The sequence below is a fragment of the Petromyzon marinus genome, unplaced genomic scaffold (genome assembly GCF_048934315.1).
Source record: "Petromyzon marinus isolate PM22_M1 ecotype Great Lakes invasive population unplaced genomic scaffold, UKy_Petmar_22M1.pri1.0 PM_G_Scaffold_184, whole genome shotgun sequence".
NCBI lineage: Eukaryota > Metazoa > Chordata > Hyperoartia > Petromyzontiformes > Petromyzontidae > Petromyzon > Petromyzon marinus.
Window position 1 is genome coordinate 163132 of NW_027422744.1, and position 15882 is coordinate 179013.

A 15882-nucleotide genomic window follows, 5' to 3' on the forward strand; every position below is an offset into this window, starting at 1 on the left:
TTTTTTGTTATGTTATTTTCACCTACGTGACTTTACCCAATAGAACCAAAGAGTACTACACATTTTACCCAGCAGAATGGCGGTGATTATCGCACGCGCAAAACGAAATCGTCTCGCAAGTTCACAGTGTCACATTGTGCGTCTTCATTCTTTGTGCCGTCTGCCTTTTGCTCAGGCCAAGCGCGACATCCCGTGTAGTCACGGCGCTGTCACTGATCACCAATCGATTATATAATTACTGCACCTGAATGAGTTAAATGAAGACGTCACCCTGCTGCTGCTCTATTTAAGACCGGGAGCAAGTGAGGGCTTTACCATTCTGGCGAATTGCCCGATGATGCTGTATGTAATTATCAGCGAAACGTCGTATTCAAACTGTAAATGTTGTTGATTCACCCTTCAACACAGCGGTGGGCTGATATAGTGAACTCTTTTGTCTTTTGTCAACGTGACACTTTTTTTGCTGATTGGCCGTGTCGGGTGGTGGAGGGTTACGACACATTTATAAATAACGCGATCTAACCCAAAAACCTTTATTATGAATCACGACTCTAATTACACCATAACTAGCTACGTGTCCACCAGGCTAACTACACTAATTACACCGTAATTAGCTACATAACCACCAGGCTAACTACACTAATTACACCGTACCTAGCTACGTAACCACCAGGCTAACTACAATAATTACACCGTAACTAGCTACGTGACCACCAGGCTAACTACACTAATTACACCGTAACTAGCTACGTAACCACCAGGCTAACTACACTAATTACACCGTAACTAGCTACGTGACCACCAGGCTAATGACACTAATTACACCATAACTAGCTACATAACCACCAGGCTAACTACACTAATTACACCGTAACTAGCTACGTGACCACCAGGCTAACTACACTAACTACACCGTAACTAGCTACGTAACCACCAGGCTAACTACGCTAATTACACCGTAACTAGCTACGTGACCGCCAGGCTAACTACACTAATTACACCGTAACTAGCTACGTGACCACCAGGCTAACTACACTAATTACACCGTAACTAGCTACGTCACCACCAGGCTAACTACACTAATTACACCGTAACTAGCTCCGTAACCAACAGGCTAACTACACAAATTACACCGTAACTAGCTACGTAAGCACCAGGCTAACTACACTAATTACACCCTAACTAGCTACGTCACCACCAGGCTAACTACACTAATTACACCGTAACTAGCTACGTCACCACCAGGCTAACTACACTAATTACACCGTAACTAGCTCCGTAACCACCAGGCTAACTACACGAATTACACCGTAACAAGCTACGTAACCACCAGGCTAACTACACTAATTACACCGTAACCAGCTACGTAACCCCCAGGCTAACTACACTAATTACACCATAACTAGCTATGTCACCACCAGGCTAACTACACTAATTACACCGTAACTAGCTACGTAACCACCAGGCTAACTACACTAATTTCACCGTAACTAGCTACGTCACCACCAGGCTAACTACACTAATTACACCGTAACTAGCTACGTAACCACCAGGCTAACTACACTAATTACACCGTAACTAGCTACGCAACCACCAGGCTAACTACACTAATTACACCGTAACTAGCTACGTAACCACCAGGCTAACTACACTAATTACACCGTAACTAGCTACGTAACCACCAGGCTAACTACACTAATTACACCGTAACTAGCTACGTGACCACCAGGCTAACTACACTAACTACACTGGGAGTAGCTACAACGGACAGGACCCCAGCTTGGGTCCAAGTCCACGTGTTGGTGACTCTTCACGGACGTCGAATGTAGATCTTCAGGATGACAACAGCAACTCTGGGGAACCCAGCTTATATCCTCCGTGGCCGTGGCTGGCCCCACCCTTGGCCACGACCACCTTCTAGAATCCTCGAGCAGGATCTCGCCCCGACACGTGACCACCCCTAGCCCCCCCACTTGGGGACCCTGTGTAGACTTTACCAGTCACGTGTTCTCCGGGGTCAACCCGAGTGCCATGGCCTAAAGTAACCCGATTCCATGGCTGACACTCTCACACCCCATCCTGTAGGGGTCGGCAATGCACACCTGAGCGTGGTGTCACTCAGCGCTATGACTCAGCGCTCACAGAACCCCTCTCGGGCCAGCACGACACCCGCATACAAGTGGTGTCCACGATGTGAGTACATCGCACACCGTGCCCCTCTAGTGCCGGCATTACACAGCGACGTCTGCGACGTCAGTACATCTGCATTCCTCTTTCCATCCCAGAGTAACTCTCAGCATGCACCGCTCCACGCTTTTTTCCTAAATACTTTTCAGCTTTTGTTCCATGTTCTTGTTTGATAATTCTTATTTATCACCGGTGCTATGGTATAAGCCATGGTCCCTTTGTATTCTGTGCAACGGCATGGACCATAAATAGCTCGGCACACACCCGGCTTGTTGATGTCCAATTGAACGATGCAATGCGGTGGCACTGGAACCTTAAAGCAGGATCCAAAATCCTGGCTTCTCGAGTTGCCACGCATCACTTCCCCATCCATTTGCCTCAATACTGCAACTGTCCGGGAAGCACAGCAAATCGTGGAAAAACGAACGTCTCCCCATCCATTCGGATCTCAATACAGTCCCTCGCCAGCACTCGAGTCGCGCAAGCCTTTTTGGACCCACGCGCTTAACCTTCAACAATGTAACTTCAAACGTGATATTCTTGGGTCTTTCGGTAAAGTCACGTAGATAGGTTCAAAGAAAATAATAAAAATAACAAAAAAACTGCAACGTTTCTATCACAACACAAGCAATCGTCATCAGGAGAGCAATCTTATTATCTCTGAGATCAGGGCTAGGCCAGCCCTGAACAAGATCCGTCGACTCGATCAAGTCACTCACATTTCTGAAGAGATGCCGCGACACTAAGGTAATACCGATCGCCTTCACACTGACATCTGCTGTTGTCACTTCTCCCAATGGTAAACGGATCTTGTTCAGGGCTGGCCTAGCCCTGATCTCAGGGATAATAAGATTGCTCTCCTGATGACGACTGCTTGTGCTGTGATCGAAACGTCGTAGTTTTTTTGTTATTTTCTTTGAACCTATCTACGTGACTTTACCGAAAGACCCAAGAATGTGAATTCCTGCAGTCACGAAAGCTTTAAGTCAACATTCAAACGTGATTCTTGGAAATCTGAATGAAGTCCACAAGACACAAACACCTCATGAAAGACCCGATGTAAAAGGTACCTGGCTTCGATCTTCCATAAAGCTTACGGGCTACCCTAAACAACATCCGGTCGATGCACAAAAAAGGAAAACAGAAAAAACTCTCCAGTGTGCGACTGGGCTCACCCAGAACCATGGAACATATAACAATTCAATGCCCGATTCACAAACATAATGGAGGCATTACAGTGATACAATCTGCTACAGCTGACGCAGTCATCCGGCTCTACCACCTCAAAGAAACATTATTGTAGTTGCTACACGTCTGCACATACGAATAAGAGGTTTGTGAAACTTGAATCGATGTGGTCATGCTATATAAAGCTGCTGCACTGGCTGAAATTGTCAGTTTGTATTTATGCATGTTGTTGTTGCAACGCGTTTTCTCAGTGGTCCGTGAACAGTACACGTCGTGTTGAGTGACCAGAACGACACGTACTGCCCCTTCGAGCTTAGTTGTTCCCCTGATAAATGGAGGCTAATGAAAACACTGTTCGTACAGACGTGTCTAATGCCAGACAAGACATTGATTTATGGCACCAATTACCGCAAATGCGAGCTGTTACCTGAGCAAAATGTAACCAAGCAAAAAGTACATTTAAAATGAATAAATCCAACACTCAGTTCAGCAGAAAATACTGAACGTATGACCACCAAAAATAGAATGCGACTTCTAGATTTGAAGCTTTCGTGACTGCAAGGATGAAATTGTCAGTTTGTATTTATGCATGTTGTTGTTGCAACGCAACAACATGCATAGTGGTATTCCAAACTCCCAGGGAGGTGTATTATCATCTTGTGCTAATTCCAAACTTTGTCAGTGGTGCGTTTCATGCTAATTTCCTTTGTCAGAGCGTTTGCTGTTTGCCCCCTCACAGCTTAAAGGGAGGCGACCAGCGCTTGGCTTTCTTCACTCCAACGCTGCCCGCTGGACAGGTTGGTCCCTTCACCTGAAGGCCGCTTGTGTTGTGGCCGAAACGTCGTGATTTTTGTTGTTTTAATTTTTTTACCTACGTGACTTTACCGAATAGAACCAAAGAGTAAGAATGCCACTTATAATTATACACATTAAACAGGATGTAATTGAATGGAGTGGTGGCACTAGGAAACTGACGAAACAACCAGTTCAATTCCCAGCCACAGTTAACATCAGTGGGTGAAGAATGACCGACATGGTGTGGTGAGGCCTTCGTTTAAGCAGTGGGTTGACAAAACGCTGTAAATGATGAACAGTGAACACATTACAATTCTCCAGTGAACTGTTTATCAACACATGGTAAACATGCCTATAAAAGTGGCAAGGCTCCAAAATACAACTTGTTAAAATGTTGTTGTTGGGTGTCAATTGAAATTTGACAAATCCACATATCTGTAACATTCCCAGAGTAAAGAACATGACAACTTAAACTGGACATATTTCCAGGTACATTCATGTTTTTTCAACTTTTAAATACACAGCAAAATAGATTCAAAGCTTTCGTGACTGCAGGAATGACTCTTTGGTTCTTTCGGGTAAAGTGTAGTAATTTCTTTCGACGAGACTTTACCGAAAATAAAAAGTGTAACACTGCAAAATGTCATGAATGAAAATATTAACATCAAAAACAATTTTAATGAAAAAAATGTGGAATAAGTGGTGCAGAGCTAAAAGCAGCTTTTTTTCTTATATCCAAATACTGATTTCTAGAAGAGATCAGATAACGGTAATATATTTACCACATGAAAAGGGTTTATATTGCCATTTATAATGCAAATCAATTTAGAAAACACGTAATATACAAGAATGGTTCATTTTGCAATTCCAATCATCTGCTGACAATTCATTGTAAAAGGGCCTTACAAAACATTTATATGACATCCAAAACAGTATTATCTGTAATGGAAAAAGATAAAAAGGTCAAACATTGGGGCACTATACCGCATTTCTAGCTTCAAGTTTATATTTTTGTATTACAATTGTAGCAAAAAATTTTAATTTAACCAATTAACATATTTTCATCTCTGAATATGCAAAAAAACTCGTGGGAAGAACCCAAAACTGTCTTGCATGCAATCACACTTTTTCAAAACACACACTTTTTACAAAGACCATATTATTATTTCTGCAATTATATATATTTTTTGGCAGTTACAGTATATCCATTTTCCAATAAACATTTACATTTGGCGCAAAGTGTTTTCAATTTCGGAAGTCATACAAGGCAACAATTTGAAGAGTACATTATCGGTAACTGCCTGATACATTTCAGGGGTCAATTAGTCCACCGCACTCACACTCACTTATGACAGCATAGACTTGCTGCAGATTAGAACCCCAATCAGATTTCAATGCTTTAACTCTCACCATGACAACAAATAACTTCCCCGAATCACCTAATCAGTTTTTAATTGAATAGGTAGAGTGCAATGTACCATATACATCTTTAGCATCAAATATATATAAGGACGAAACTAAAATATTAAACAAATAACAAAATAAATAGACTGCTTACAACACTGGCTATCCTTAATTTTGCATGTATTATCCAACTTGTTTTGTACGTTTAACACGTAAAAAAAACTCCAACATTCTCGTCGTTTGCATTTGTTCATATCCCAACACATTGCATTAGATTGTAATATTCTTCAAATCGACTCAAATCCATGACACTGCTCATTTGTTGTACTTTCATATTATATCCTGCAGCTTTGAATATTATTTAAATCTGTGCTTCCAAATCTATGTGTGTAATCCTTCAAAGCTTATGCAATTTTATGTACAATTTAATTTTAAGTGAGAGGTTACGTAAAACAGCGCTGATGCAAAAATTATGGTCCTTCCAATCACGTAAAACTCTGGGTTGACATGATGCTACGAGTTGGTAATAGATGAAATTCATAATAAAAACAAATCATTACAATATAATACGAAACAAAACTTAGAAAACAGCACATCTTGTTTCCGTGAATACAAACTACTAAATTGATGGACATAAGATTTACTTTTGTTGTAAGTCAAAAACCTTTGGGTCATACATGAAAGCCCATACGAGCAAAAAAGTGAAATGTTATCAACTGCGTAACATGGCCAAATTGATGCTGTGCCTTGCCTTTTCTTACACCGAGCACTCCATCCATGCTTTGTTATACGCAGGATACACGACTGCAATATTATCTTTGTCAGTCTTCAAACTCGCGCAATCATAGTACTCCTGTTCTAGTCAATGCATAAGCTGTCTGTGCAATGAAAAATCAATCTGAAAAGTTTACCTCTTGAATTAAGGCCTTATATGGCTTGGCACATTCTTATCTTTTAGAACTGGTTGTTCCCTATACCACTATCTGTAACCTTGAGTACACAGACACTGGACGAATACTCATCCTTCACGTTAAGGTAGACATTGCAGGGTTTTAGACCATTGTTTTTGCTTAACTAAACAATTGAACCAAATTGTCCTGCCACCTAGGGACAATCACATCGAACGTTTTATTTTACACTCTCTCAATTGGGATATGTCGTGGTGTTTATTAGGTTGTAGTTTTCCACTTTTTCTACATATATACTTGTTTATAGAGTTGTAGATGTATAGATGTAACACTATATTACATGGTAAAGTGAATTTGGCCACCTTTTTGTGAAAGTAAACATATTTGCTTAAATTAACATTATTTTCAAAGCAGAGGAAAGTTGGTAGTCTGATGCAAAGTCTTCACGGTTGTTTGCATGGAGGCCACAGGTAAATAACCGCACCGTGCAGCCAAAGTTTTCCTGGTCATAGATGTTCTTTGCCTGCCACCGTTAAGTCTGTTTGAGACGCTTGCATGGAGGTCCCAGCTGTGGAGACTGGGCCGTGGCCAAGGCACGGAAAGCATCCGCAACCAGGTGAGGGCGAGACAGAACCATGGACTTCCAGCCCGCCGTCTCCATTACGTCCATCGCATGACTGCAAGTACAAGTCAGGGTTAAGCGAGCTCCTAATAAGCAGTGTCTATAAGGATTGGGGCAAACGGTTAGTCTCCATTAAAAGGGACTGTAATGCAAATTGCCAGGTAACATCATCAATGTTACGCAGCTCAGTGACAGTCACACTCTCACTAGACTTGCCTGTTTATTATGAAGTCAATGGCCCGGGCCTTCAACTGCTCTGCACTGTGCAAATCGGCCAAGATCAAAGTCTCTACAACATTTTCCACCGACAAGTTTGTGCATAGTGCCTCCTCGCACATCACCTTCAACCTCTCTAATGCATACTTGAGAAAAGTAAAAACAAAGTGCAATTTCAGTATTAAGAACACTATTTTCTCTACCTATTTCGCTTGTATAACATTCCCTCACCCCATGAACTACTTTATAAACGCAGTATATAGCAGTCAAATGTTTGAGAATTTTCTTAAAACATGGCATCAACCTTTCAGCATATTTATGTTTTAAGTCATGTATTTATTGATCTCTACTATAATTAGGGGTCCTTGTCCTAAACTTTATTATATTGGTTACAAAGTCATGCAAATTACAAAGGAGGTGAGATGTTGTTTTCCAAGAGCTTAAAGAGTTTGGTTGTTAAGCTGATAAACAATGCAACTGCAAGCCACCATATTTCAACTCTAGCATAATATTAAACTTTAATGAACAAAGCTTGAACATGCGACTTTATACGATTTGTATTCTTATTTCATTACAATCGCTTTAGGAACTATTGAATATGATGTTCCAGAAGGGAGAGTAATGACTCTTAACTGATTATCTGGCAGATCTTCAGGAACAGCAGGATATCCGTTTCCTTAATAAAAGTATATTTGTTCCAATTTATTTCTATACAGCCATGCCATATCAAACAATCTTTTAAAACACTTCCCTTTATTTTATTACTAATTGTATCAATTGTTAATGTGATTAACAAAAAACCCTCAATACAAGAACACACAGCCAAATGGTTGCACTTAGGATAAAAATGCTGCATGTGAATGCACTTCAATGCACACGTACTAGCCTCTAGCATGGACTAATACCAGTTTGACATTCAATTCAATTGTGAAATTGCATGACAATTTATATTTTTTGTTGAAAATTCAATCATCTCCCAGGACATCAATTCCAAAACCTGAAAGCACTAATGTGAACGTCTACATCATATACATTTGCTATTCATATTATTTGTGACACGGGCTTTAGAAAATACCTAAATGCTGTTTTAATTTCACTTGCGACCTACAACTGCATACCGATACATCACAAGGTGGTGCGATCTCATGTTAATATTTTAAGCGTGTAACCTTGTCAGCAGCGGCCAGCAGCTCATCAGCCATCTTCTCCAGGTTTGGAGCCCTTCCCGTATAGACAAAACTCATCATTTCCTTGAACACGTCAGGCTCCACATCATTAATCTCCACTCGATTCTGCAAGGTAGCAACACAATATATTCAAATTAACTTCGGCATATATTGGGAGACGAAAATATAGCATTAAATTAAATAAACATCCTTTATATCTACACAACACATGTAAAGTGGCTCCATTCAAGTTGTATTCAACTTGCCGATGACTATTTATTGCGCGTAATAAATCCATTCTTGACACACATGCAATGGCCTTCTGTGAAATGTTGTATAAAAAATAGCTATAAAATACAATCTAACATTCCCTCGGAATGAATACTTTTTGATAATAAACGTGCAATGCGCCAAAAGAGTTACTAGGGTAATAGTTCAACATTTGACAGCACTCTCAAGAGATACTTATCAACCGATCCATTGTGACAAATGCACCTTGGAAATGTATGATCACAGTATTAATGTGCTGTATTAAGATTGCATTTAAAGATACCTTTTTGCTCTCTTCCATTTCATGTTCAAACATAGCATTAAAAACAAGTGACCGACCTGAAAAAGGTAAAGCAACTGTTAACAAATAGAGTAAAACCTTGGATTGCGAGAATAATTTGTTCCGGAAACGTGTTTGTAATCCAAAGCACTCGTATATCAAAGCACTCGTATATCAGTTGTGATCACGTGACGCTCGGCAGACAAAGCGTATACGTACTACTCGTATTGCAAAACCTCACTCGTTTATCAAATTAATATTTATTAAAAAAATTTGCTCGTCTTGCAAAACACTTGCAGACCAAGTTACTCGCAATTCAAGGTTTTACTGTACAGTGAATTGGAAAAACACCAGAATGTGGTACAGACACATTTAGATGTTATATCTAGAGATCAAATAATCTAGATACAAAAGAGGTAAAATCCAGATCCATATTTTATTTCATATGGCATATCCATTACAGATTTGTCAAACATGGACGCAAATAAATGTCCAAATTAGAGGCTCAAAACCTACACCATAACTGCATTGTGAAAAATGAATTCCTGCACAACAACGATATAGTGAAGTAAATAAAAACGGAATAAAAACTTTAGCAACAGGCTAATTAAATATGTTCATCTCTCACACAATACAATATTACATTTATATATGTAGTGACATCGCGAATGTCACTGTGTAATGCCGGCTATAGAGAGGCACGGCGTGCGATGTATTAACATCGCGGGCACCACGTGGATGTGGGTGCAGTACCGGCCCGAGAGGGGCATGGTGAGCGCTGTCTGACAGTGCTGAGTGGCACCACGCTCTGCGTGCGGTGCCGACCCCTACAGGATAGGGTGTGAGAGTGCTGGCCATGGGAATGGGGTTACCAAGGGCCATGGCACTTGACCACGAAGGACACGTGACCGGTAAAGTGTACACAGGGCCCCCAGGTGGGGGCTAGGGGTGGTCACATGTCAGGGCCGGGAACCCGCTAGAGGATTCCAGAAGGTGGTCGTGGCCAAGGGCGGAGCCACCCCCGCCACAGAGGATAAAAGCCGGGTCCCTGAGAGGGACCGGCTGCTGTTGTTCATCCTGAAGAATCTACGTCCTACAAGAGTCACCAACACGTGGACCCGGACCCCGGCCAGGGTCCGGTCCGTCGTAGCTAATTCCCGTGTAATTAGTGTAGATAGCCTGGTGGTCCATCACCATAGGTTGTTCATGTGTTACGGGGTAGTACCCCGTGTGTCGGTTGAAGAAGTGCATCTGTGACTCAGTTGAATTCATTACACATATTTACTGATGTATCCTTTAACAAAAAGCATTACAAATTGACGTAAGCATTTGCCAGTGTAAGTTAATAAAATTCAGTGTAAAACAGGAAATGGCTGTAGTTGATTACCCCAAACTAATTACAGTATCATTAATTATATGGTTCTATTGTACACTAAACGACGCATGTGTTGCTTGTTGTGGCACAGACCTGCCAATACGGCCTTGTGTGCTTTAAACTCCTGGCCACCAACACGAAGCAGGCAGTCAGTGAAGCGGGAATTGTCCCAGATCTCCCCGAAGTCAACTGCCAGCCGGCAATCTGGCACTATCAATGTACTCATGCTGGATTGACCAGAAATGTTCACGGAATCCTGCACCACACTAACCTGCATAGACATCAACCAGCTTTGAGAAGGCATTTGATGATTGAAGATGTAGGCTTTGGTTCAATCAAGCAAGCAAATCTGCACAGACATCCTATATCAGAACAAGTGTTGTGAATAATGCCAAAATAGAGGTCCGTGAAATGTTTTTCATATTAATCAATTTTCATTCTATATTTTTGTCAAGTTATTTTACACTGTATAAACAGTTTAAACAGGTAGTGAGGCCCCTAATTATGGGTTCTGCACAACAACAGAGGAAGTGAACAGCCCTTCTTGATGTGCTTCCTTTCATTATCAAAAATGCTTGTATTTTGTAAAGTATTTTAAAGATAAAAAATATAAATCTGGCTGATTAAAAGGACCCCCCTAAGGACAAGAAACATTTACATCAAACTGGCTGATGTCCGAGAATAGGAAAAGGAATTCATGTGGCGACATTTAAACAAAACACTTTATGTAATACCTGACATTCTAGTTTATAAAAATGTCAAGGTTTAAATATAAACACTATCCAGAGGGAGAAAACCTAAAAAAAATTACGCTTGATTATTTAATTGTTGTGCTATGTTAACTCTAGCACCAGTGGAGGAAAAACGTGCTTGTAAAACTCATGTTAACAATTTCCTTGTATGGAACAGGGAAAGTAATTATTACAATCTTCAATTAAGTAGAATATTGACTCCAACTGTGCAATTGTAATGACTAAAATAGAAAATTACACATTAGCTGCAGCATGTCATACTTACTTCACCAAATAGTGTCAGTTTGTTATCTGGAAGCAAGCTATTAGATTCATCAAGCAAAAAATCTCTTCGAATGATTTTTTTAAATCCCCAGTCTTTTCCTTGGAAAAAGCGGTATGCTCGCGGGCTCTCTGTAAAAAAATAGATTTCAAACAATACTCACCAGTTCTTACAATAAACGGTGGTAATTTCATGTAATGGGAAAAACATTTTTTATTCTATTTTCAAAGTGTAAAGACAGCAATGTATTCTAAAGCCCTGCGCCACGGTGGCAGTCAACTACCTCGCCTGGTATATAGGTCATGGGTTCGATCTCAACCCTGATGCCTGTATATTTGGAATCTGCATGTTCTCCTTGTGGTTGCATGTATTTTTATCCAGATCTTCCGGTTTTTTCCTCCATATTTATAAAAATCCAGAGTATTTGGCTGCTATACATTTCCACACAATAAGCCATCTCGTTAAGCTATCGTTTGTGGCCGGGGCACTTCTGAAAAAGAGCTATGTACAGTGAGGGAAAAAAGTATTTGATTCCCTGCTGATTTTGTACGTTTGCCCACTGACAAAGAAATTATCAGTCTATCATTTTAATGGTAGGTTTATTTGAACAGTGAGAGACAGATAAACAACAAAATTCAGAAAAACGCATGTCAAAAATGTTATAAATTGATTTGCATTTTAATGAGGGAAATAAGTATTTGACCCCTCTGCAAAACATGACCTAGTACTTGGTGGCAAAACCCTTGTTGGCAATCACAGAGGTCAGACGTTTCTTGTAGTTGGCCACCTGGTTTGCACACATCTCAGGAGGGATTTTGTCCCACTCCTCTTTGCAGATCTTCTCCAAGTCATTAAGGTTTCGAGGCTGATGTTTGGCAACTCGAACCTTCAGCTCCCTCCACATATTTTCTATGGGATTAAGGTCTGGAGACTGGCTAGGCCACTCCAGGACCTTAATGTGCTTTTTCTTGAGCCACTCCTTTGTTGCCTTGGCCGTGTGTTTTAGGTTATTGTCATGCTGGGATACCCATACAGGACCCATTTTCAATGCCCTGGCTGAGGGAAGGAGGTTCTCACCCAAGATTTGACGGTACATGGCCCCGTCCATTTTCCCTTTGATGCGGTGAAGTTGTCCCGTCCCCTTAGCAGAAAAACACCCCCAAAGCATAATGTTTACACCTCCATGTTTGACAGTGGGGATGGTGTTCTTGGGGTCATAGGCAGCATTCCTCCTCCTCCAAACACGGCGAGTTGAGTTGATGCCAAAGAGGTCCATTTTGGTCTCATCTGACCACAACACTTTCACCCAGTTGTCCTCTGAATCACTCAGATGTTCATTGGCAAGCTTCAGACAGGCATGTATATGTACTTTGTTTTGCAGGGGGACCTTGCGGGCGCTGCAGGATTTCAGTCCTTCACGGCGTAGTGTGTTACCAATTGTTTTCTTGGTGACTATGGTCCCAGCTGCCTTGAGATCATTGACAAGATCCTCCCGTGTAGTTCTGGGCTGATTCCTCACCGTTCTCATGATCATTGCAACCCCACGAGGTGAGATCTTGCATGGGGCCCCAAACCGAGGGAGATTGACAGTTCTTTTGTGTTTCTTCCATTTGCGAATAATCGCACCAACTGTTGTCACCTTCTCACCAAGCTGCTTGGCAATGGTCTTGTAGCCCATTCCAGCCTTGTGTAGGTCTACAATCTTGTCCCTGACATCCTTGGAGAGCTCTTTGGTCTTGGCCATGGTGGAGAGTTTGGAATCTGATTGATTGCTTCTGTGGAAAGGTGTCTGTTATACAGGTAAGCTGAGATTAGGAGCACTCCCTTTAAGAGTGTGCTCCTAATCTCAGCTCATTACCTGTATAAACGACACCTGGGAGCCAGAAATCTTTCTGATTGAGAGGGAGTCAAATACTTATTTCCCTCATTAAAATGCCAATCAATTTATACAATTTTTGACATGCGTTTTTCTGGATTTTGTTGTAGTTATTCTGTCTCTCACTGTTGAAATAAACCTACCATTAAAATTATAGACTGATCATTTCTTTGTTAGTGGGCAAACGTACAAAATCAGCAGGGCATCAAATACTTTTTTCCCACACTGTAGTTCAGTGGGCCTTGCCTGGTAAAATAAAAATAGTTCAGTTTAGCTTTTAACTTCAAGGTAGATGAAAATCAGACCTGGATTTAAGTGTATGAAGATATAGTTCATATGGATTAGTTGAATGTGTTTGTGTATTAATAATGCTTGTCTTTGTAAACATGGTTGTGTGACGTGAGTTACATGTTAACATTACCAAAGACAACACCAAAGCAAATAATAAGAAAAAAACATGAAAGTTTAAAACAAAAAGATAGATTTAGACTCTCAGAAACATGTTAATAGCCTTAGCAAAGCACAGTAAATGTATGGATGTCATCACTTAAAATAGTTATCGCGCATTGAAAGAGTATCCTGAAAGTAATAAGGCAATTATAAAACAAACAATATGAACCACTAAAGCAAGGTAAAGGAGAAGTGTGAAATGGGATGAAAATGCCAACCTTTGTAAAACCACCAGAAATGAATAAAAAAATGGATGAGAATACAAACAAAAATAATGAAGTTGTAATAAACAGTGAGTGCAAGCAGAAAAATAAAGCCGTCACTTGATAAATTACAATGGAATAACACATGGTGAAGATTGTAAAACTAGGAAAAGAAATGTCCGTGAATGACAATGTCCAGGTACACTAAGCAAAATAAAATAATTATTGGAGGGTCAATATCATGGAAAACACAAAAAATATGCATAATGGCAACTTCTGAAGGTGGAACAGGATCAAGAGCACTTTTGGAATATTAATTTGATAATGAAAAGTTGCAATGTGCTACAGGATGAAAGATTCCAATCTAGTGCATATTACCTACTATGAAACACTGATTACAAATAGAAACACTGACAAATGGAACAAAACCAAAAAGTACACAAAGCGTGGAGAGAAGTATGTTGAGAATTACAGTGAGAAACTGAAAGAAGAACACGTTGGTCAAATCAAAACGGCAAATTAGAGACAACATATTGACTGTTGTAAATATAGATTGGGCTTGGACAGGACACATCGCTAAATGGGATGGTTGATGGATGAGACTAGTGGTCGAATAGGAAGAAAAGTAGAGTACATGCCCAAGACGATGTCAAACGTAGACAAGGAGATATTAGATCAGCTCATGTGAAGAATGAGGGATGGTGTTCGTAAGGTTTATACAATGTTTCAAGCAGTCGATAAATAATGGCTGATTATGATATAATCCTGTTACCAAATACACATATGACGTGAATTGATACTTAAATACAAGTAGTTTCACCCATAGCCTTGGTTTCCTCTCCCTTGGCATTAAGAATAGAAACCTTGAACTTGGCGTAGACTTCACTCTTGGGACAGCTGACCAATAACAAGTACAACGATAGGTAATCTTTACTCTCTTCGTCAAGACCCTTGGGGTGTATGCGTAGGCACCTGATTGAACATATAAACAAGACATATTAGGTGTGTATGTACGCGCAGACTACATTGCTAAAACAATATAGTATGAACTAAAACATGCACTATGCAAAATTGTTCTAGTAAAGCACCTCCGTGAGCATTGTGATTTTTTTTAATGTCATAAAATAGCCAGAATTTACTGTACCATTTCAATGTATCATTGGTGCCTGCTGAAAATGTAGAACTCTTGAGAACTTGGCCCATTTCTTCACGACAGAAGCTGAAATTGTTGATGGTCCACATATAAGAGAACTTTACAACCTTAACCTGAAATACACGAGCACATAACAGCTATAAAGCTCATTCATTACCATAAATACATGACCATTGACAAACCCTCAAGTATTTCACCCACACATCTGAATATTGTGCTCAAAAACACAAACTGCCTATAAGGAAAGAAACATTACTGTACATGAAAGGGTCTTATTAGTGTTCTGGGATTACCTTGCATGTTCATTACTGCACAGCGTTAACACAACAAGTCTCAACATGTCATAGATTAGAGTGTGCAATAAAAGGCCTTTTTATTTTTTTTATTTGATAAAAACTGCTGCCCCTTTTGTAAAAATACACTACCAGTCAAAATCAGAGACAATTATCTAGTATAATGTTGTTAGTGCAATTCTATGAACTTTGCAATCTGATGTACAAAAATAGCCTGTACAATGATAATCCATAATTGCACTTACACATAATTATGAAACCATTTTGGATGGCTTTGCGATGAACAAAAAACGTGTAAAAGTTAAATGCATTAGCCATGCGCATACTTTGACCGGCACAAGACGGAGACCCGTTGAATGTGATTGGCCACAGGGGAACAAGTTACCTGTGTGTAGCACCAGCTTTCTGCGATGGGCGCATTGGACATTTCAGACGGAGGTGGGGGGCTCGGGGCCCTGGACATGTTTGCATTGAACGCGAGG

The 15882-nt window shown here is 40.4% G+C and overlaps 1 protein-coding gene across 2 annotated transcripts; it reads right to left on the reverse strand.

The window, feature by feature from the left end:
• Nucleotides 1-7175: 7175 nt before the first annotated feature.
• LOC142912069 (speckle-type POZ protein-like) lies at nucleotides 7176-15882 on the reverse strand. Of its 2 annotated transcripts, none has more exons than XM_076060361.1 (8): nucleotides 15786-15882; nucleotides 15099-15220; nucleotides 14775-14926; nucleotides 11429-11556; nucleotides 10505-10682; nucleotides 9040-9095; nucleotides 8490-8612; nucleotides 7176-7466 (listed from the first exon to the last, which is right to left on the reverse strand). In XM_076060361.1, exons 1-8 carry the CDS (start codon nucleotides 15861-15863, stop codon nucleotides 7311-7313), a joined length of 993 nt encoding a protein of 330 aa, XP_075916476.1. In that variant the 5' UTR covers nucleotides 15864-15882; the 3' UTR covers nucleotides 7176-7310. The 2 variants fall into 2 exon arrangements, with proteins under 2 accessions (XP_075916476.1, XP_075916477.1); XM_076060362.1 differs by lacking the exon at nucleotides 15786-15882 and adding an exon at nucleotides 15646-15733 and having other exon boundaries at nucleotides 7178-7466.